The sequence below is a fragment of the Platichthys flesus genome, chromosome 1 (genome assembly GCF_949316205.1).
Source record: "Platichthys flesus chromosome 1, fPlaFle2.1, whole genome shotgun sequence".
Taxonomy (NCBI): Eukaryota; Metazoa; Chordata; class Actinopteri; order Pleuronectiformes; family Pleuronectidae; genus Platichthys; species Platichthys flesus.
Window position 1 is genome coordinate 30,225,700 of NC_084945.1, and position 23,063 is coordinate 30,248,762.

General features: G+C 40.3%; 1 protein-coding gene across 1 annotated transcript; it reads left to right on the top strand.

The window, feature by feature from the left end:
* Positions 1-816: 816 nt before the first annotated feature.
* Positions 817-22,846, top strand: tpcn2 (two pore segment channel 2). Its single transcript, XM_062390993.1, is given in 26 exon segments — positions 817-1,147; positions 4,396-4,451; positions 5,466-5,542; positions 6,122-6,299; positions 6,467-6,583; positions 14,119-14,225; positions 14,863-14,935; positions 15,197-15,296; positions 15,391-15,456; positions 15,587-15,651; positions 16,164-16,255; positions 17,254-17,335; positions 17,654-17,686; positions 17,688-17,744; positions 17,842-17,961; positions 18,212-18,271; positions 18,504-18,632; positions 19,296-19,345; positions 19,433-19,499; positions 19,684-19,755; positions 19,983-20,056; positions 20,243-20,348; positions 20,700-20,782; positions 20,889-20,970; positions 21,559-21,650; positions 21,770-22,846. Coding segments are annotated over 26 exon segments (2,265 nt in total). The 5' UTR covers positions 817-996; the 3' UTR covers positions 21,846-22,846.
* Positions 22,847-23,063: the final 217 nt, after the last annotated feature.

The window sequence follows — 23,063 nt, forward strand, 5'->3', positions numbered from 1 at the left end:
GTTCAATGTCTTGTATTATAAACAGGACACACTGTCAAAGCCATGGTTGTTTATTTAACCACAGATTGTGATACATCAATAGAAGGGGTAAATGGTTCGTATTTATATCAAGGCTGTAATCATTAAGTGAACTTTGCGGAGGAGACCCAAATCTCAAAGTCATTACTAACACGCAAGATAATTTTGTATGTATTGTATGTGCTAACACAATAGGGCCACAATGTTTAATATTTTATCGTATTCTTTTTTAAACAATGAACAGGAATATATGCTTTTCTATAGATCTATGAAGGCCAGTACAGTTAGTTTAGCAAAAGGTTTAGCAAATTGGTATTGATTAACCCTACACTAATCTTCCCTTAGAAAGCATCCTTAACCCTTCAAAGTTCCATAGTGACTATTCCAGGTGGAGCTTTAGGTGTAGCCTAATCACTGATGCAATAATCTACCTCTATCCCCTAAATCCATTTGATGTGGTGCTGCTGCATGAGACTGGGTCTATTGTTACCTGTGGAAATATTACAATTAATTAGAGCATGTAGCACACTGCTGTTAAAGTGTAGTGTATTAAAACTAAAAAATACCGATAGTAAATCTACTTAAGTAATGTACCGATACATGAAAAACTGTACTTCATTAAATCCCACCACTCTCTGTGAACCTTAGGTCTACGGTTTCACTTTCTGTACAGGTCGCTCTGCCTGCTCACTGCTCTCTGCAGACGCATGTCAGGTTCCTGTGCTGTCAGCTGGAGCTGCAGCGTCGAGCTGTAGGTGGAGTTTGTGTTCCTGTGTAAAGTGACACTGGAGACTAGGAGGGGAGGGGGCAGCGAGCAGCTACTTCCTAAACCCAATCCGAATGCTCTGAACCAGGTTTGTTATGTTGTCGGACACAACTTCCACATTGTACCGTCAGTGACTGAAAAGACGGAGCGAAGCCTGCTGCTTCACTCTTACCTGCGGAGCCTTCAGGAGGCCATAGCTGCTCATTTCCTGGATGGAGACGGACAGTCTGGTGACCGGGTCTGTGAACGGAGCCGGGGCAGACTATGGCTCCTCTTCGGGCTCTGAGCACGGAGGTGCCCCGGGCAGTAGACGGATGTCGTACTCTGCCATCGGGGAGGCGTGTAGCGTTGACAGGGGTGCAGGTGAGTGGAGGGGAAATACGTGCTGACAGGTCACTGTTTATATAACTCTTAGTGAAACTACTTTATTAGCGGCTGCTGGTTAGATGTGACATCACATTTAGATAAATTAACATGCATACCAAACAAACATCCATGTACGTTAAGCTGCTTCTTTCTGACAACAGATACTGTACATGTTTAGCCTTGAATAGGAAGTCACATGCGAGACATTTGTGAGAAGTCAACAACAATAATAACCATGCTTGACTAAGTGTCACCATGGATGAGAAGTGTCAGCGTCGTCTCAAGCAAAAATCGGTCACTTCCCAGCCTGTTCGTGGATTTGTCCGCAACACATCCATTCTTAAGTACTCAGGTGTGGTGACTGAGGAGAGGGTTGACGTTCACTGAACTCATTGTCATGTTGGTGGTCGAGTGCTTTGGGACGTAATGATTATCATGGTGGAAGTGGAGAGATTATAGAGCGGCCATAAAGAGATGCATGTAGTATTATCTCCCACCCTTCCTATCTGCTAAGGTCATACTAATATTGATCCTCATTACCTATCTGCCTCTCATTATTCTTCAAATAATCAAGGAAAAACGAATGAAGGGATTTCCCAAGCATTGAATTAATTTTGGTTCTGAATACAAAACAGGTAAAACTGCTGTATACATTTTTGGGGCCCTTTGGTTTAAATAAAAAAAGACCCAGTATCTTCATATTTTTGGTTTGAAATGAAGAATTCAATAACCATTCATTCAGTCCAGCAACCCATCAGTAGACACGACATGTCATGTTTCTACTGTTCAACCCCAGATGTAATTACTTTCAGATTATAAAAGACCGGAAAATACAGCAAATCTTTTCATCAATTGTTTAAGATGTAGACAGTTCAGGCTTTATTCAAATAATTACATGAAACACAACCTTCACATGGAAGTTTTTAATATTTAGTCCAAAACAAAGTATTGGTGGTAGATTCCTACTTATATTCCCTTTGTCACTATTAATGCTGATTACCTCAATTTTAAGTTGCTTCACACAAGTCAATGTAAATGTATGTATTCTGAGATGAGTGACCGATGGAACATGACTTGAAAGATTTTCTGCTCTGTAAGTGTACATTTTTTAGGTAAAACTGAATGAAATCAGGCTGGCAAACTGTTACTTTAGATTAGGTTCATGTAAACCAGGGTCCTGAGTCCAGATTTCCAAATAACAGTGCAGGGCAGGCAGACATGCCAACGTCTTCCAAAGCTTCAAACCAGGTTTCCAACAGTAGCGAGGGGGGATGTGTACATTGTTGTACTTGACTTCCGGCTTTATTTTTGTTACCAGGTTCCCCTTTGACTTCAGGTTCAAACTGAAATGATGGCAATTATTCACTCTAGCTCTTTCACTGTGACCCCCAAATCCTCCGACTCTCCTCTCATCAAGTGATAAGACTCCACTCTGTGGTGTGACTCTGCTGTTGGAAGGAGCACACAGAGATTTTAAGACTACACAAAATAAAATAGATATTGTAACCAGGGAGCAACTTATGTCCTAGGTGTGTGCCTTAACACTGTGTAAAACTCTGATGACACTGACTACTATGGCAACCCTAACATGCAGCTTAAAACTTATTACTCTCCAACTCGGATGTAATAAGACATTGTATCTTGTGAACATTGATTGTAGGTAACTTTTACAAATTGTAAGGGATTTTACTAATATTTTTATTGTTAACAGCATAAGATTAATTTTACACTTAACCATGTCATTCTAGTTGAGATGAGGCAGAAGTTTTTAGTTTTCCATGTGGTTCACACTAGTTCTTCCGTTGGTATGTGTGTTATAGTGATTCAGCAGTGTTGCCCTGTCAGTATCTCCCACAACCGTCATGACACATCCTGCTGTGAAGCCATCAGCACTAAAAGGGTGTGAGTGCTCGGCCACAACTGAGTCATCATGTCTGTATCTGTAACTGCTTGGTGGAAAGTCCCTGAACTCAATCATCGGACAGCTGTAGAACATGCTTGTACTGTATGATAGACATAAGTCAGAGTCTCTCATAAACACATTAGGTCAGTGTTGATAGCATCTGTGGCCACTCTCAGCTTTTCCAAATTTTAAAATAGTTAAAAAATGTCCATAGGCTATCGGTATTGTGCTCACTGATATTTTTTGAAAACAACAACATTTTTCCATCAAATAATCCAGTTCTGAACAACTGTTAGAGCCCTGGGTCAAATAAGATTAAATGCCTGCCTGACATATACAAGCGCATGGTGCACAGGTAGGAGGTTGGTCTTAAATTTATGATTACATTTTGCAGATGCCCCAGAATCCACTTCTCTGTCTTCCTTCTTCTCAGACCAACACACACACACACACACACACACACACACACACAGCTGTGGCTGAGGGGTAGAGTGGTCGTCCTCCAACCTGAAGGTCGTCAGTTCGATCCCCAGTCTAGTCCCATCTGCATGCCGAAGTGTCCTTGGGAAAGATGCTGAACCCCGAATGGCCCCCCATAGAGTAACAAAGTGCTGCGAATAGATGCTCTGTATGAATGTGTGTGTGAATCGGTGAATGTAAAACTGTACTGTAAAGAGCTTTGAGTGGTCATCAAGTCTAGAAAAGCGCTATATAAATACAAAACCATTTACCATTTACACACACATATACACACACACACAAATGTGGCTTAAGATGTCGAACTCCTCACATTGCTCATTTCCCTGAGGGTTCAGCAATTTATGTTTAACCTTGAATGGAAGCGTCATTGAATCATCAGTGCCTCAAACTAACCTATTCTAACAAACTAACTAATTTTATCGAGTGAAATGATAACATCTTCAGTATGTTGTGTTTCTTCTGTCTGGTGCTCCCCTAGTGTTATATATGATGAAGCTGTCAGCCTGTATTTTTTTGGGTTGTAAACCATGCCCTCAACACAGTACTAAGGCGGATCCCAGTTCATGTTTTCCTAGTTTTGCCTCAAGTAATATAAACAAACCTTTAGCTCAGCTCCCAGTCCAACCAGTTTGTCAGACATCCTCATCTTTCCTGTTCCTGTTGTCTTTGTTAGTCTGGCTCTGATCCATACAGGATCCTTGTATAGTTATTCACAGTGATGATACGCTTGGTGATCCAGGACACGTAACTTCACATTGCTCAGAGCACCTGTGGTATATGTAGAGGTCTTAGTTTGTATGTTTCTGAGACGAAGGAACATTTCAGATGGTCCTGTTATACTCTTTTTTGTCATTGTCCACAGAGGATGACAAGCTCTACACCCAACAAGCTGTTGTCTTCATTGAGGATGCCATACAAGTAAGTGCAAGGAATTTCCCCACCTAATTCTGTTAAGTGCAAGGAATTTCCCCACCTAATTCTGTTAAGGTAAATAATAAGAAAAGGTAAATTAACCTGTAAATTAACCTGCAAAGGCAGAAGGCAGTATAATATTTGGGTAGGACTCGACCATGGAGACTCTTTTTTATGTCCTGTGTAATTTTGTTGAATTTGGTTGAAGTTGAAATGTTTATCTAATTTTGTATTTTTCTGGCTAAGAATTGTAAAAGTAAGACGCAAATTATCCTCCAGCGTTTTATAACAGGACACCTCAGCCAGTATTTTATGACACTGTGCTGGGGAAGCACAGTGGGAGGTTCTCTCATGTGCAGAGAACCTCCCACTGTGCACGTGTAAAAAGCAAACTGTGGATAACGTCTTGAGAATCAAAGACGAAATGATTGCATTTCGCTAGTTGAAGGTCAAAGCTCAATATCACAGTGACCTCATGTTCTCGTGAAAGGTATACATCATGAACACCAATCAGGAATCTCATTACATCTGTATAAACATACTGTACACATTGATTCAAGTATCAGTGATCAAAGGTCACATTCACCTCATATTATTGGAAATGCAATATGTCTGGAACACCTGGATGGACTGAAGCATTGGCTAAAGGACACATAAAACCACAGGACGGTAACTTTAGTTGTCCTCCAAAATTAAACACTAGATTCAGTCACACTAGCTTGAGTGTCTCTCTACTGGTTACCTCTCACTTTAAGGATTGATTTGAAAATGTTGTTTTGAACATATAAGTGTTCCATGGACTGACCACTCTGCCCACAGGGTCAATTGCAGTTATTGGTCCTAGACTCAAGGACAGAGATGCAGTGATGCAGTGATCTTACACTTTTGGCTGTGACAACATCTGATCAACATTAAATACACTTCCTTTGACCATGCAGTTAAATTAATAGCATCACAGTTGGCTGCTGTCTTCATTTTTAATTATGTCATACATACTTATATTTCTTTACTGGCTTACAGTACCGGTCCATCAACCACCGAGTAGATGCCAGCTCACTCTGCCTCTATCGATGGTACTACTCCCGCATATGTCAGTGGTAGGTTTTCACACTCTAGCGTGCTGAGACAAGATCATGTATGAATTCAAATGTACCTAAGTTTACATTTGAATGAAGACATTTCTAGGTGCTCACTCTGCACCTAGAATGTCTGTCATGTCACTATTCAACTATTGACTGAGCGGATACAATAACCAGGATTGCTTAATTCGTTTCAGCACTATGTCATATAATACCAACTATGAGTCTACAGTTGACAATAACAAGTATACGATGGTCAGCCTTTCATCTATTGACTTTGACTATGTCAATGACTCTTGTGTGTTTTCCAGGACATTTACGCTGCCCCTAGGCTTAATGCTAAGATAATTTAGTTTGAGGCTGAAAAAATAGTTCCTCTAACAATGTGGACATTAAGATGATAAGTGAAGTGAAATACATAGAGTTAATTTGGCTTTTTCGGGGGGCTAGACCTAAGAACTATCTGGTACAGCACATCATCTCTCAATAAAATGAAGTGAAACTTATTCATACTGTGAATTTCATATTGTTTAAACCATTATTCTAGTGCCCCTACATCCTTTTGTCCATCCACTTACCCATCTTATACTTTCTCAGGGGCTTGGGACTGACAATTGCAGTGTTGTTGTTGCTGGCCTTTGTGGAGCGTCCCTCCTCTTTGTCTGTCTCCTCAGACCCCCGACATCGCTCCCCGGCTTGGGAGCCTCCTTGCGGCTTCACTGAGAGCTTCGAGATGGTCTGCCTCATAATTTTCTCTCTTGACCTCACAGTCAAGGTAAACATAGCCAGGGTGGAAAGCATTTACTCAGATGACATTGACTGCTATCTGGAGGAAAGAAAGGCTTTTCCAAATGAAATTTGCCATATTATGTTTCTAATAACCTCGTAACTTTTATTTCCCACTATTGAACCATTTCTTCACAATATTTTTTCTGTCCTTAGAGCTACCTGATTGGCTGGGAGGAATTCAGGAAGAACAAATGGCTAATTGGCTACACTGTTGTCCTTTCAGTCTCCATCATCGACTGGATGCTGTCTGTCAGCATGGTGTGTGATGAGGTGAGGCAGTCTTCTCTCATTCTTCTTGAAGCATTTAGTGCTCAGTTGTTACTTAATCATACAACAGTGTTTACTAATACAGAAGTCAAATAAAAACCCATGCAGAAAGAAAACTAGATTTACCGCATTGCGGTTGTTTTCCCAGATTCATATAAGATCACTGGAATCTTTGTCCTCTGAAACTTAATCACTTATCTTAAAATCTTAGTCTTAGTCCAACTGATCAAAAGTTGAAGAAATTCCCTCAATCAGTCTTGAGATATCTCATTATCAAAAACTTTTTATGAGGCCACTGTGACCTTGACTTTTAACCACCAAAATCATATCAGTTAATCACTGAGTCCACGAGAATTGCACCAGATATAATGAAATTCCCTACAGGCAGTCCTAATAAATCACATTCACAGGGAAGTGAGGTCATTTTGTTTGACCTTTGACCTCCTAGCACCAAAATCTAACCAGTTCATCCTTATGTCCAAGTGAATATTTGCACCAAATTTGAGAGAATCCCCAACTGGCTTTCCAGGGCAGGAGGCATTATAATGGGTTGAAATTTGCCTGCCAACCGTTACTCTTTTTACTGTCAGCAAAAAGTTAATTCTTCAGCATTTAGTAGCCATAGCAGTAAGCTCGGTTTGCCTGTATACTGTTCATTAAACAAGCTTAAAATGGAGACTTTTAAAAAACTTTGACTTAAATGCCAATATCTGCTTTCTGATTGGTAATTGTTACTCAAGACTCAACTAGTGGTAAAAGCAGAGTCTTGCGTACATTTACTGTGATTAACTGTTCCTTCTCTCTGTGTCGACCCAAGAGAAGAAATCTTTGCTCTTACTTTTCACTATTCCTGTTCTTCATTCAGTAATTTCTGTAACAAACTGCATAGGAGAGAATTTGCCTTCTGTTTACACTGGTACACTCCTGATCAAAATCTTAAGACCAGTTAAAAAATTGCATGAATTTGCATTTTGCACTGTTGGATCTTAGGAAGGTTCTAAGTAGAGCTTCAAAATGCAAAAAGAAGAAATGGGAACAAGAGACCAAAAGTTGTGAGCAGGCAATTTATTGAAAACAACAATTTAACTCAAATAGGCTGTTCATCAGCTGATCAAAAGTTAAAGACCACAGCCTTTAAAAGCCAAAATCTGGGCAAAAATGTGGATTCCATGTAATTTACTGTCAAGTAATCACACTGATGGTAAACACTCTTGATGGCAAAGGCAAAAAAGCTCACCGTCTTTGAATGTGGTAGGATTGTTGAACTGCATAAACAAGGCCTCTCACAACGTGCCATCGCTGCTGAGGTTGGACGCAGTAAGACAGTCATTTTGCATTTCTTAAAAGATCCTCAGGGTTATGGAACAAAATAATCAAGTGGTAGACCCAAAAAAATCTCACCGGCGCTGAGCCGGAGGATCCGAATGGCTGTCTGTCAAGACACGGGACGATCCTCGTCCCAAATTAAGGCCATTACTGGTGCTGACTGCAGCCCAATAACCATCAGACGGCATCTGCGAAGGAAGGGCTTCAAAAACAAGAAACGTCTTCAAAGGCCACGTCTCCTTCAACGCCACAAAATTGCCCGTTTAGACTTTGCAAGGGAGCACCAAACATGGGACATTCAAAGGTGGAAGAAAGTTTTATTCTCTGACGAGAAAAAATGTAACCTTGATGGTCCTGATGGCTTCCAACGTTACTGGCATGACAAGGAGATGCCACCTGAGATGTTTTCTACGCGGCACAGTGGAGGGGGCGCCATGATGATCTGAGGTGCTTTTTCCTTCAATGGAACAATGGAGCTCCAGGTTGTGCAGGGGCGTCAAACAGCAGCTGGCTATGTGGAGATGTTGCAGCGGGCATCCCTCATGACTGAGGGCCCTCGTCTGTGTGGTAACGACTGGGTTTTCAGGCAGGACAACGCTCCAATTCACAATGCCCATCTGACCAAGACTTTTTTCCAGGAGAATAACATCACTCTTTTGGACCATCCTGCATGTTCCCCTGATCTTAATCTAATTGAGAACATTTGGGGATGGATGGCAAGGGAAGTTTACAAAACTGGACTTCAGTTCCAGACAGTGGATGCCCTTCGTGAAGCCATCTTCACCACTTGGCGCAACATTCGCACTAGCCTTTTGGAAACACTTGCATCAAGCATGCCAAAACGAAGTGATCAACAATAATGGTGGAGCTACTCATTACTGAGTCAGTTTTTGACACTTTAATTTCTGTTTTAGGAGTTTTTTTTTTTTTTAGCTGTGGTCTTAAACTTTTGATCAGCTGATGAACAGCCTACTTCAGTTCAATCAATCAATCAATCAAATTTTATTTGTATAGCCCATATTCACAAATTACAATTCATCTCATAGGGCTTTAACAGGGTGTGACATCCTCTGTCCTTAACCCTCAGCAAGAGTAAGGAAAAACTACAAAAAACCCTTTTAACAGGGTAAAAATATGTAGAAACCTCAGAGAGAGCCACATGTGAAGGATCCCTCTCCCAGGACGGACAGAAGTGCAATAGATGCCACGTGCAGGAGAACATCATCAATAATCAAAGTCTCTAGCAGCATTGATGAAGCACAGTCCATGCTCAGCAACCATCTAGACCACGATCCACCATCCAGACCAGACGCCACTTCAGTCCTCAGTCACCGTCCACCGCCGCCCACCAGGAGGACCCATCACAAGCCACCACTGCGGTCCTGGTCCACCACCCGTGCCCAATGCCAACGCGACACAGGGTCCGCCACCAGCACCACGATCAGCCCACATGACTCAGAATCCGCCACACTGGATCCAACACCGCGACCCCCGGTGCGCGATCCACAAACCGTAATCCATGGTGCGGCCACAGAGGCCCTGGATCTGCGGGTGATAAAGCAAAGGGATTCCGGGGAAGGGGGATAGGGATGGAGAAGAGGAAGGAGAAGCTGGAAAGAGAAGCTCCGTGTGTCATGTGTCATAAAATAGAACAAGTAACGTTCTGGCGCACTAATTAGCTCTAACTATAAGCTTTATCAAAAAGGAAGGTTTTGAGCCTACTTTTAAACGAACAGATGGTGACTGCCTCCCGAACTGAAAGTGGTAGATTATTCCACAGCCGAGGGGCTTGATGGCTAAAAGCTCTGGCTCCTACTCTACTTTTAGAGAATTTAGGGACGACAAGTAGGCTTGAATTCTGGGAGTGGAGTGCTCTAGTGGGTTTATAAGGTATTAACAGCTCTTTAAGGTATAAAGGCGCTATATTATTAAGGGCCTTGAAGGTGAGGAGGAGAATTTTAAATTCTATTCTAGATTTAACTGGAAGCCAGTGTAGCGATGCTAATATTGGAGAAATGTGCTCTCTTCTCTTTGTTCTCGTCAGGACACGTGCTGCAGCATTTTGGACAAGCTGTAGAGTCTTTAACGACTTCCTGCTGGAGCCTGATAATAATGAATTACAATAGTCCAGTCTCGATGTAACAAAGGCGTGGACTAGTTTTTCTGCATCTTTTTGTGAAAGGACATGTCTAATTTTTGAAATATTACGCAAGTGGAAAAAAGCGGTCCTAGAAATTTGTTTTAAGTGACTATTAAAGGATAAATCAGGATCGAAGATCACTCCCAAGTTCCTGACTGTTTCATTGGAAGCAAGGGCAATGTCGTCTAGCGCAGCTATATCATTAGATAATGCATCTCTAAGGTGTTTGGGGCCAAGTATTATAACCTCTGTTTTGTCTGAGTTTAATAAGAGAAAATTGCGGGTCATCCAGGTTTTTATGTCCTTGAGACATGTTCGAAGTTTAGTTAATTGATTACTTTGTTCAGGTTTTATTGACAAATATAACTGGGTGTCATCCGCATAGCAGTGGAAATTTACCGAGTGTGTCCTGATAATGTTTCCTAGTGGAAGCATATATAATGAGAATAAAATTGGGCCGAGCACAGAGCCCTGTGGAACACCATGATTAACTTTGGTGCGCACAGATGACTCATCATTAATTTGCACAAATTGGGAGCGATCAGAAAAATATGATTTAAACCAGTTAAGGGCGGTTCCATTAATGTTAATTAACTGTTTAGTCTTTGTAATAAAATTTGATGGTCAATTGTGTCGAATGCTGCACTGAGATCTAACAGAACGAGGACAGACACAAGTCCCTGATCTGAGGCTATTAAAAGGTCATTAGTGACTTTTGCCAAGGCTGTCTCTGTATTGTGATTGGCTCTAAACCCCGATTGAACGTCTTCATATATATTATTTTCCTGGAGAAACTCACACAGCTGATTGGCTACCACTTTTTCTAAGATTTTAGAAATGAAGGAGAGGTTAGATATTGGTCTGTAATTGGCTAAAACGTCTGGGTCTAGGGTGGGTTTTTTGAGTAGGGGTTTGATGACAGCTATTTTAAAAGACTGTGGTACATAACCTGATGATAATGACAGATTGATAATGTTAAGTAACGAACTATCAATTAGGGGCAGAATGTCTTTAAGTAAGTTGGTAGGAATGGGATCTAAGATACAGGTTGTTGGTTTAGAACCTGAGATTAATTTGGTAAACTGATCACGGGTGATCAGAGAGAAGCTGTCTAAGTAATGGGTAGGATTCTCAGCCGTTTCTGAGATCTCTGTTGTTGGGAGGGTATTAGTGCCAATTGAGGGCAGGAGATGGTTGATTTTATTTCTAATAGTTTGAATTTTATCATTAAAAAAGGTCATAAAGATATTGCTATTTAGGGATGGAGAAATACTGGGTTCGGTGGAGGTGTGACTCTCTGTCAGCCTGGCTACAGTGCAGAAGAGAAACCTGGGGTTATTTTTATTCTCTTCTATTAGTTTTGAATAGTAGGCGGCTCTTACTTTGTGGAGAGCCTTTTTATATTCTTTAACACTATTCTTCCAGTCTATGAGGTTTTCAACATTGTTGCTGGAGCGCCACTTCCTTTCTAGTTTTCTTGATAATTGTTTTAACTCATTTGTCTGGGAATTATACCACGGAGCTAACTTACTATGTTTGACATTTTTCTTTTTTAGAGGCGCTATTGAGTCTAATGTTAATCGTAATGAGTCTTCAGAGCTATCGACGAGGTGGACGATCTCAATGGAGCTCAGGGTTTTAAAGAATTTGTTGTTTATATCTACTGCTAATACGGGTTTAAATGTAATTGGGATTATTTCCTTAAATTTAGCTACAGCACTATCAGGTAGACATCTAGAAAATGAATTTTTTATTAGTGGCATATATTCAGTTATTGAAAAATCAAAGGTTATTAAATTATGGTCTGATAGAACTGGATTGCGCGGAAGTACTGTTAAATTTTCAATTGCGACACCGTACGATAATACAAGGTCAAGTGTGTGGTTACCACAATGAGTAGGTTTGTGCACACACTGACTGAAACCAATAGAGTCTAGTATTGAAATAAATGCTACGCTAAGGCAATCTTAATTATTATCAACATGAATATTAAAGTCACCAACAATAATAATTTTATCGGTCTTTAGGACTAAGTTTGATAAAAACTCACGGAATTCCTTTAAAAATTCAGTATAAGCCCTGGGAGCACGGTAAACTACGGCAAATATGATTGGCTGTTGGTGGTTCCTGGATTGGCGTGGAAGACTAAGAACCAGACATTCAAATGACTTGTAGCTGAGTTTAGGTTTAGGATTAATTGATAGACTGGAGTTAAAAATAGCAGCAACTCCACCTCCTCGCCCAATTTCTCTAGGAACCTGTGAATTGATATGACTGGGGGGAGTAGATTAATTAAGACTGACATAATCATCAGGATGCAGCCACGTCTCAGTGAGGGACAATAAATCTATGTTGTAATCAGAGACTATTTCAATAACTAAAAGAGCCTTTTTTTCCAGTGATCTAATGTTTAAAAGACCACATTTAAAAGTCTGGGTTTCCTGTATTGTTTCAGAGGTTGTTTTAATTTGTATTAAATTTTTGTGTGGAGTTCTCGCTCTATTATTGTTTAATTTCAATAATTTAATCGGACGGTGAACAGACACAATCTCTATGGGGTTTTGTGACTGATCCAGAGGGAGCGCAGAGAAGTGTTTAGCACTGCAGCTCTGCTTCCTGGTCCCAACTATGGGTTGTCATGTTATAGACTTAGTAATATTCCTAGATAAGAGAGCTGCTCCATCCCAAGTGGGATGAACGCCGTCTCTCCTAACAAGACCAGGTTTTCTCAAAAAAGTTAGGCAATTATCTATAAAGCCCACGCCGTTTACAGGACACCACCTCGACAGCCAGCGGTTAAAAGACAACATGCGGCTAAACATGTCATCACCTGTTGTATTAGGGAGCGGGCCAGAGAAAACTACTGTGTCCGACATCGTTTTAGCAAAAGCACACACCGACTCAACATTCAATTTAGTGACCTCCGACATACGAAGCCGGGAGTCGTTGCTGCCGACGTGAATTACGATTTTATTGTATTTACCTTTTTTAGATTTAGCCATTAACTTAAGTTTAGAGTCGATGTCGCCGGCTCTGGCCCCTGGGATACAATTAACTATGGTCGCTGGTGTCGCTAACCTGACGTTTCTCAGAACCGAGTCGCCAATAATCAGAGTTTGTTTATCAGCGGGTGCCTCGCTGAGTGGAGAGAATCTATTTGAAACGTGAGCTGGTGGCTCTTTAATCGTGGGCTTTCTAAGTCTAGCACTATGCCCCCTCTGGAACGTCACCCATCTGCCCTGGGCTCCCGGCTGCACGGGACTAGTCTGGGGACTGCTCGTTAAGGCTAAGCTACGTGCTAAGCTAGGTGGCTCCGCGGCTAGCGGGAGCCGGCTAACTACAGCTAACGGAGTTTCTAAGCTGCTGAGCCGAGCTTCTAAGTCGCTAAGCCGAGCCTCCATCGCTATCAACACACTACATTTATTACATGTACCACTACTGTTAAGGGAGGCAGAGGAGTAGGTAAACATTAGACACTCGGAGCAAGAGAGAGCAGTAGAGCAACAGGGAGAGAGAGAAGACATCGCTGCTATATAGCTACGAAGGTGAGCTCAGACAGAACACAGAATCACTAAGCACGATAGAATAAGGGTTGGTATGTGCGAGTGTTTAACTACAGACCGGTGATTTTAGCCGTAGTGCTACAGGGAAACAGTTGTGTTTAGCAGCGGAGCTAATTCGCAGAGCGACCACCACCAGTGGCAAGAAAACAGGAAATGACGCAGCACGCTTACCGTAATCCTGTCCGCAAGGGGAAGAGAGAATGGGACATTCAGTAGATACAGTTAAATTGTTGTTTTCAATAAATTGCCTGCTCACAACTTTTGGGCTCTTGTTCCCATTTCTTCTTTTTGCATTTTGAAACTCTATTTAGAACCGTGCAAAATGCAAATTCATGCAATTTCTTAACTGGTTTTAAGATTTTGGTCAGGAGTCTATTAGCATGACAATAAGATGTGACAATGGAATATTAAAATTTGTGTAATGAGAAACAACTGAATTCAAACAGATCATCAATAAGTCACACTCGATGTGTTTTAAAATGTGATCTTGCATTGTTATTATTTATCAGAAACTGAGAGTGCGACGACTCCTCCGGCCCTTTTTCCTCCTGCAAAACTCCTCCCTGATGAAAAAGACATTGAAGTGCATCAAGAGGACTCTGCCTGAGATTGCTAGGTATTTGAATCCATTCCACTGGCAGGCATATCTAAGATATGCTGGTTTAAAAATATCTGTTTTATCTTTATTATTTGCACTCTGATCTAGGCCACTGTGCTGGACACAATTGCAATTACTAGTCAATAAAAACATTGTGCCCTTACCTCGTGCAAAAAAGTTATATGTCCATTGCGCAGGGTGATGAATACATTTTTCAAAAGGTAGGGGGTACCATGTTTAAAAGGATCATCCACCATATATATAGTAAGATGCAGGAGAGAACATTGTTCTAAAACCTGTAAATGGTCTTCATTCTAGAATTAATGATCACAGCACTTTACTATACAAGTTACCTTCACCCATTCACACACACCTTCATACAGCGCTACTATAGGCAGCATCATTATTCGTTTTCAGGGGGCAATTTAGGATTCAGTGATCTCTTAGACATGCAGAATAGATGAGCCAGGGATCAAACCACGACCTTCTGGTTAATGAACAACCTGCACAAACGCCCAAAGTAGCGCCTTTTTAACTTAATGAAATGTATCTTGAATAAGTAGGGAACCTGGAAAGCTAGATTTATACGCATCACTGGCTCCACAGGCCTTTTGAGGCCTGTCTGAATGTGTATGGGTTGTCCCTGATTCTGCAGTGTCATCCTGTTGCTGGCGCTCCACCTCTGCCTCTTCACCATGATCGGAATGTTGCTGTTTGCTAAAACTGAGGTGAGTTCATTGTAGTCATTGCCTAAATACACACTAGTGACGCTACTGCACTGTTCACAAGCTTGAATTTGTGTGTATGTGAGCATACTTTCAACGATATCTGTGGAAGACCATTTGGAGCCTAGAATTTAAGGAGTGAGGACATTTTGGTCGGTCCTCACTTTCTGACCCACTTTCCAAGGGCTGTTTGAGGGTTAAGACTAAGACGTGTGTAAGGTTAAGGTTAGGCATTCAGTGTATCACTTCCGTGTTTCTGTTCAGGATCCAAAGAAGAACGGGGAGTGGGAGATATATTTCAGAAACCTGCCAACGTCTCTTACCTCTCTGTTGGTACTTCTCACCACAGCTAATAACCCTGATGGTACAAAATCAGTCCTATTGTTGGTTAATTCTATACATTTTGGTGATTGAACTGTCGTTTTTTAAGTCTGATCATCTGTTCTACATTTCTATAGTGATGATTCCTGCCTACTCTCTGAACAGAGGATACTCCATTTTCTTTGTCACGTTTAGTGTAATTGGTAAGAAGCTATCCTCAGTGTTTGTGTGACAGCTGTAGGAGAAGTGATATAACATTATTGTTTGACCATTAAAGCAAAATAAATGTTTAAGGCAGATAATTCGAAGGACACTTTTTTTGTCTCCTGGCAGGAACCTACTGTTTGATGAATCTACTGACAGCTATCATTTATAACCAGTTCAGGGGATATTTACTAGTGAGTCACACACACACACACATACATTTGTTTATACCCTGGTAAATTCCTATATCATTCAAACTCATCTGTTTTTAATGCATTTAAAGCTGATACATCTCTCCTACATCTCCTTTAAAAGCAGCTACAACTTTCACATGAACAAAATCTGTATCAGACAGTGTGAGAAATAATATGAAACAGAATTAGTGACCCACGTCACAGTGCTGGATAAAAAAAAAGGTTTCCTCAGGATTATATTGGATTAATCTACATTCCTGGGAGAGGGATCCCTCACATGTGGCTCTCTCTGAGGTTTCTACATATTTTTACCCTGTTAAAAGGGTTTTTTGTAGTTTTTCCTTACTCTTGCTGAGGGTTAAGGACAGAGGATGTCACACCCTGTTAAAGGCCTATGAGATGAATTGTAATTTGTGAATATGGGCTATACAAATAAAATTTGATTGATTGATTGATTGATTCACCGTTTTAATCTGCAGCCATGGAAACTTTCTGTTTCTGTTTTTTTCCAGATGTCAGTCCAAACATCAATCATCAGGAGACGACTGGGGATCCGAGCTGCTTTCCAAGTCCTCAGCTGCCAAGGAGCCCAACAGTCCACTGAGTAATACACACAAAACCACACCCACACACACACACACACACACACACACACACACACACACACACACACACACACACACACACAGACCACACACACGCACACACATATATTCAAGTGGAAAGCAAAAGGTTTACACCCCAAAGTTTGACAAAGTGTTTAGCGACGTACCTGGAGTTATGATTCCAATAATTTTTTAAGCTGGTGAAAGGAGAACTTGTGTTGTTTGTTGCTTCGAACCGTGCAAAGAAGCTGTCGAGGTCGTTAAGCAGAGAGATGTTGTCGTCGCAGGTCTGTGATGCAGGCTTGTAATCCGTTATGGACTGGATGCCCTGCCACAGGGCTGCGCGTGTCTCTGCTGTCCTTGAAGTGGGCTGATTAGGAGGGCAATGGGAAGGCGCTGGGGAGAAACTCTGACCCGTCCATCAGGGCGATAGTGGGAGATTTTTAAAAGCCTGAATGAGGGGGTGCCGTGACATTCATTGGAGACCCTGGTGGAGAGCACTATGTGAGTCGAGGGAGGAGGAGAAGATCATATTAAATATTACATAACAATTACAATTACAATATGACTGTAATCTACAAAAAATTCTTTACTGTTTTCAATAATTTTGGTACAAGGGGTAGTAGAGAGAGCAGGGACCCCCTACAATATATATTGTATAACATTGTGTTTATATTTAACTGGGCCTAGTGCCATGTATAAACATCGCTACCCCTGTTATTGTGTATTCAATACTAAGCTACTCAAATAATACACAGAAAGCTAACGTATTCTGGCTCCATTTATATGTTGGCGACAATTTGTCGGATCATGTGAATGTGTATATAAAGTTCTTCTGCGGACCCCCCAGCGGTCGCAGGCTCCGTGTTGAAGACATCTGCTTTAGACCTTAAATCATTGAAAAGTGCATTGCAGATATCAGAAATAGTAACTTAGTCTGTGCATGTTTGTTGTACATCACAAAAACGGTTCATAGGTGTGTTGTTTAATCTATCAGGGAGCATGTTGGTGTTGATTCGGTGCTGGAGATGATGTCCAGAGTCCAGATGAAAAGCTACTACAAAGCCGCCATTACTACGGTCAGAACACACACAACACAACTTTAGGGTGCACGTATAAATAGAGAGAGAGAGAGAGAGAGAGGAGAGAGAGGAGAGAGATGAGAGAGAGAGAGAGAGAGAGAGAGATGAGAGAGAAGAGAGAGAGAGAGAGAGAAGAGAGGAGAGAGGAGAGAGAGAGGAGAGATGAGAGAGAGAGAGAGAGAGAGAGAGAGAGAGAGAGAGAGAGAGAGAGAGAGAGAGAGAGAGAGAGAGAGAGAGAGAGAGAGAGTCATCCTCAGGTCCTTTCACTCTTTAATCTTATCTGATGAATGTTTCACCTGCACTTCAACGTCTCAGGAGGCACAGCAGTATGCTGAAGCCGGCCAGATAGGATCGAGAGCAGTTCAGAAAGATATTTGATGAGCTGGATAAAGATCGAATCAAGGAGGTAAATCTGTGTCCCTTTCATTCATCATCGCTTTATACTTGGACATCTGTTTTACAATTTTGTGTGTGTGTGTGTGTGTGTGTGTGTGTGTGTCCAGCACCCTCCCTTGCCTCAGTACAACTCTCCAGTCCTACAGAGGCTCCAGCTGATCTTCAGTCACTACTATCTCAATATACTTGGCAATGCAGTGGCACTGGCCAATGTCATGTGCATATGTGTAAGTTACAAACACACACACAAACACACACACACACACACACACACACACACAGAGTTGTATCTCTGTGACTTCAGAAGAGATGACATGGACTTAGACAAATTCCCTGGATAATTACTCCTTAGAAAATGTTCTTGAAATTATGACAATAATATTGTTTGTCGCTGTAATTTCAGAAATAACATATTGAAAGTGTACACCCACACACACTTGCCAGCGTTTCCTAAGATAACCTTTGTTTTCGTTTCAGACTGTCCTTGTATTAAACTCTGAAATGTCCACAGCAGAGAGAGACAACTTCTTGTTGGAGGTGAGCATAGATTTACCCAGTGGAAACATTTGTGACGTTTTATTCAATAAAATCAGATTCATTTTCCAGGTATTCAAAAGGTGCAGGACCATCAATGGGTCACCCGTTTGATCCAGTGCTTTTGTAGTGATTAAATGACAATTAACATTATACAGTGAAAACAATAGAATGAACATTGCATCGTTGAAACTTCTTCAGAAATGAACAGACTTTTCCACTCTCCAACCATCAGATTATCAACCTCTGCTTCATCCTCTACTACTTGTTTGAAATGAGTGTCAAGATCTTTGCCTTCGGTTGGAGAGGATACCTCTCCTACAAGAACAACATCTTTGATGGCTGCCTTACCATCGTGCTACTGGTAAAACTGCTCTGCATTCAAACTTGCATTATTATATTTAATATTTACTTTGGAAAAGTGTTCTTTTATTAATTTTACAAAGTATCACTGCAAATAAATACCCATAGTTTTTTTATTTTGTCACTCGTTTATTTGAATAAGTCTGCTTAAGTTTGCCCTTAAAGATTTTAGATAGAAATATATTTAAATTTACTACCAGAAGTTTCATATAATGGATATTCCACCTTTCAAACAACTCCAAATTTGATGTTTATGAATTTCATGCCAAAAAGTCCCTCTCCAACATCTACCACCACTTCTCTGTAGTGGGGACTGGCTAACAACTTAGATTCTATGTTGCTTCCGAATGACGTACCTCACCTCCTTCATTGCAAATACACTGCATTTATTACATGTTCGATTATCAATTAACTCTTGACTTAGCCAGGGAGAAGCTGTCCCTATCCTTAGCATGAGTAAATCAGATATGAACAGAGATTAACATCACATCACATGGTGCTGAAGATATTATTTATGATGATCATAACATACAATGTTAATAATATATAATTTAACAGATTAACAATTTTTTATCGCAAGTGCACAAAGTAAAATGTCATGTCATTTGTTGCTATTTATCACTTTCGGTATTAAGCATTTGTTTTTTATTTTTTACCCCATCAGGCTCTACAGATAACTATTTTTGTTACCTACTGGCTTCCTCATTCAAAGTGGTGGGTTTCCAACTATTTTAACATGAGTGTTTGTATTCAGCTGCAGCTTCTCTGTCATGCAATGTTTATATGCTTGTGTCACAACAGGGAGATGATTCGTTTGGTCAACATGCTGATCGTCTTCCGCTTCCTTCGCATTATCCCAGATATCAAGGTACAAAGCAGACACAGGAGCACAGTGTTCAGTTAATTCAACTTCAGCCTTCAATCTAAAGCACAGCCAATTAATGCCAGAATTGTTTTCAACAAATGAGTAAAATCAGTGTAGGTTGACATCAGACATATTCTGCTGCAACAACTTACTCATTTGATCTTTTGTATTTAATTTTGTTCTCCAGCTCATGGCTTTGGTTGCAAGCACGCTGTTGGACCTGGTGAAAAATCTTCGAGCCTTTGCAGGGATACTGGTGGTAGGGGCCATCAGCATACTTCCTTCAACCAGCTGTTCCGCACTTGAAATATATTTATCACTGTCGACACATTTTGCCTAAGACATGCTCGTGCTTGAATAAATCAATGCACTCTTGTTGTGCATTCAGCGTGTACAACCAAGAGTGATGTGCTAGGTAATTAACATGGAAAGGTAACAAGTCTAATGTGGGGAAAGGCTGATGTTCTCTTTATGCCCTCTGTGTAGGTGGTGTACTATGTGTTTGCTGTGTTTGGGATCTGGCTGTTTGAAGAGGCCATTAAACCTCCTCCAGAGATGAGGTACTGTATGAACACATGATAGTCTGTCAAAACAGGACAGAACTCATGACATAAAGATTTTATAGCCCTGCGTGGATGTCAGCCTTGGCTAATATCATTATTCTTTTGGATTGACCGTCCATCACATGGACACAGTATGTCAGGAACACACATAGGAAATGTCTTCAATTTGTGTTTGTGTCCCAGTGTGATCTCCAATTCCTCCATGGATAACATCACCTCTAACTTCAGTATGGAGTGTGGCACATATGAACAGCTCGAATACTGGCCAAACAACTTTGATGACTTTGCTGTAAGTAACAAGTGAAAGTGTGTTTCTCTCCTTTTTCCCTTTCAGCATGAAGTCATCTAAAATTCCCTCACTGTACCATCAAAAGATCAAATCTGGGATTTATATGTATACTTTATTTTATTTCTTTATTTTATGTGATGTGACCGTCAGTGATATTTACATGGGATGTGACTGTCAGTGATATTTTATATATGTGATATATATATAAATATATATATATATATATCCCTAAAATATATATATGTATATGTGATGAAAACATTGTTATAATAAAATAAATCCAGCAACGACAGAATAATGCTGAAGATGAGTGTGGTACAAAGAGAGTATCTTTCCCTCCCTCTCTCTTAGGCATCCATCATGTTGCTGTATAATGTCATGATAGTTAACAACTGGCAGGCCTTCATGGACGCATACAGTAGATACACCACAGAGTAAGAATAAGTACAATTTAAATGGATGATGATGATGATGATGATGATGATGATGATGATGATGATGATGATGATGATGATGATGATGATGATTTTATTTTTCCAGTTGGGCCAAGGTCTACTTTGTGTGTTGGTGGCTCACCTCCTCTGTCATGTGGGTCAACTTGTTTGTGGCGCTCATCTTAGAGGTCAGTTCCCTAGCAAGGACCACAAGGTTTGAATGGAAATGTATATATTGGATGTTGAGGAAAAATTAATAGACTTTAAATTAAGTTGTTGGTGATGGGTTGGAGGCAGACACAGTGTGGGGGTTCCAGCTCAGGTATCATTCCACCTGTGCCTAATACAGGCCCTCCCAACACATAACAAGACATGCAAGAGGAAGAAGAAGGGATACATGATTGAAAGAAGAGCTGTCATTGAGGATTAATATTTACCCAAAAGCAGTTTTGGGTAAGCAGTATTTACCCAAAAGACTTGCACAAAGTCAGGGATTTTGTAGGATTAAAGTCAGGTTTATGATCAACCAATTATATCAAACAGGTGCTAATGATCATCAATTTCACATATTTTTTTCACTTTGACTAGCCATTTTTTTATACTATATATTGTGAGCAGTTTAAAAAAAAATCTATCAAAAGAATAATGGTCTTGGGGCTGAAAAAATTGGGAAAGGTAGGGAAATCAGATATGTAGAATAAGGCGTGTCTTTTAATATACAGGAAACTACTCATTAAAGATTTAACAACATATATATGTTCCTTCTTCTCTAACAGAACTTTACCTACAAGTGGGACCGGAGTCACAGCTGCTCTGTAACAGATGTTGAAAGAATCCGGTATGAAACGTCCGTCCAGCTTATATTCAAGTAAGTTGGCACTGCTCTTGTTTTAAATTCTAAAATGGCTAAATCAACCTCTCAGGCTGCAGCTAACGTCTTTTCCAACTTTCCTCTTTTCTCCATGATTTGTCCCCTTTTCTCTGCAGGGGGCAGATACAGGAGCCAACAGAAGAAGAGTTACTTTGTCAACTACACCTACATCCCCACTTAAACCTACACTAGTGAGACACACACACACACAACACCAGCTCCATCTGCAGTGAAGAGCACTGAGAGGTCAATGGTCCATTCTACTTGTTTAATTGAATGTTTATTATATGAATATGTTACTTCTACTACTGAAACTAGTATGTTTTCATATTTTCATGAGTAAAACCACTGTGAGCTGCAGTTTCAGTTGTGCAGGGGTCAACCATTGTGTGGAGGTCAGAGGTCAGCAGGAATCAGTGTGTGGAAATGTTACTGCTCCTTGTGTGCATCACTACTCTACTGCTATTTCTCATTGGTAAGGACTCGCTATTGCTATTGTTTGCTTGATATTTTAGATTTGGCATTCCATCTGTCTGATCTAAGTCTGGTGAATTTGTTAGCAAAGAATATCTTGAAAACTGCTTCTTTATAGCGTATTGGGTGCTTGTTTACAAACACAAAAGGGATTTTATCTTAAGTCATAAGTTATGAAGCTTCACCAGCTTTTTATCCTTTTACTTGCTATAGTTTATGCTGTTGTGCTTGATAATTATCTTAGATTTGTGATGTTAATATTTTTGTCGACCTGCGATGCACAAACACAAACACACACATCTTATTGAAATCTGATAACAGGTGTGTGATGGACACCGTTCTGACAGTGCAACACATGGAACCAATTAAAAAAAAAGATCAGGATGGAAGATAATTTCATACTTAAATGTTTGGGCATACAGTATAAGTTCTTTTACATATACAGTATTGCAGGTCTGGGAACATTGTGCCTTTTGTCTATCAATGTGACTGGTAATATGTGACAGTCTCTACGTATAAAAAGGGATAAGATCAAGTGTGCTTTGTGCTATTTATATACTTCTGAAATATTTTTGTATTTTGAATGTATAAGAACACTGGGAGAAAATCCTCTGATATGTGACTAGTAGATTGTACTTAATTCTGCATTTGATCAACTGTTTGTGAAAAATGGTCCCACAGTTCTAAATAAATATTTTACTATTTTACTATTTACTATACTTGAGTGGTGTTAAATGTTTGCTGCATATAGATGTGTTAATAACCAGATAAACAATAGGGAAGTCAAAGGTCATATGGAGCAGAAGCATAAGAAACATCCGTTGTTGATTAAGTAGCAATTTACTGAAGTCCACACAATATCACATTTATTCATCATCTTTCACACAATATTATTCGTTTCTACAATATAACTGATATAAATATTCATTCATGTAG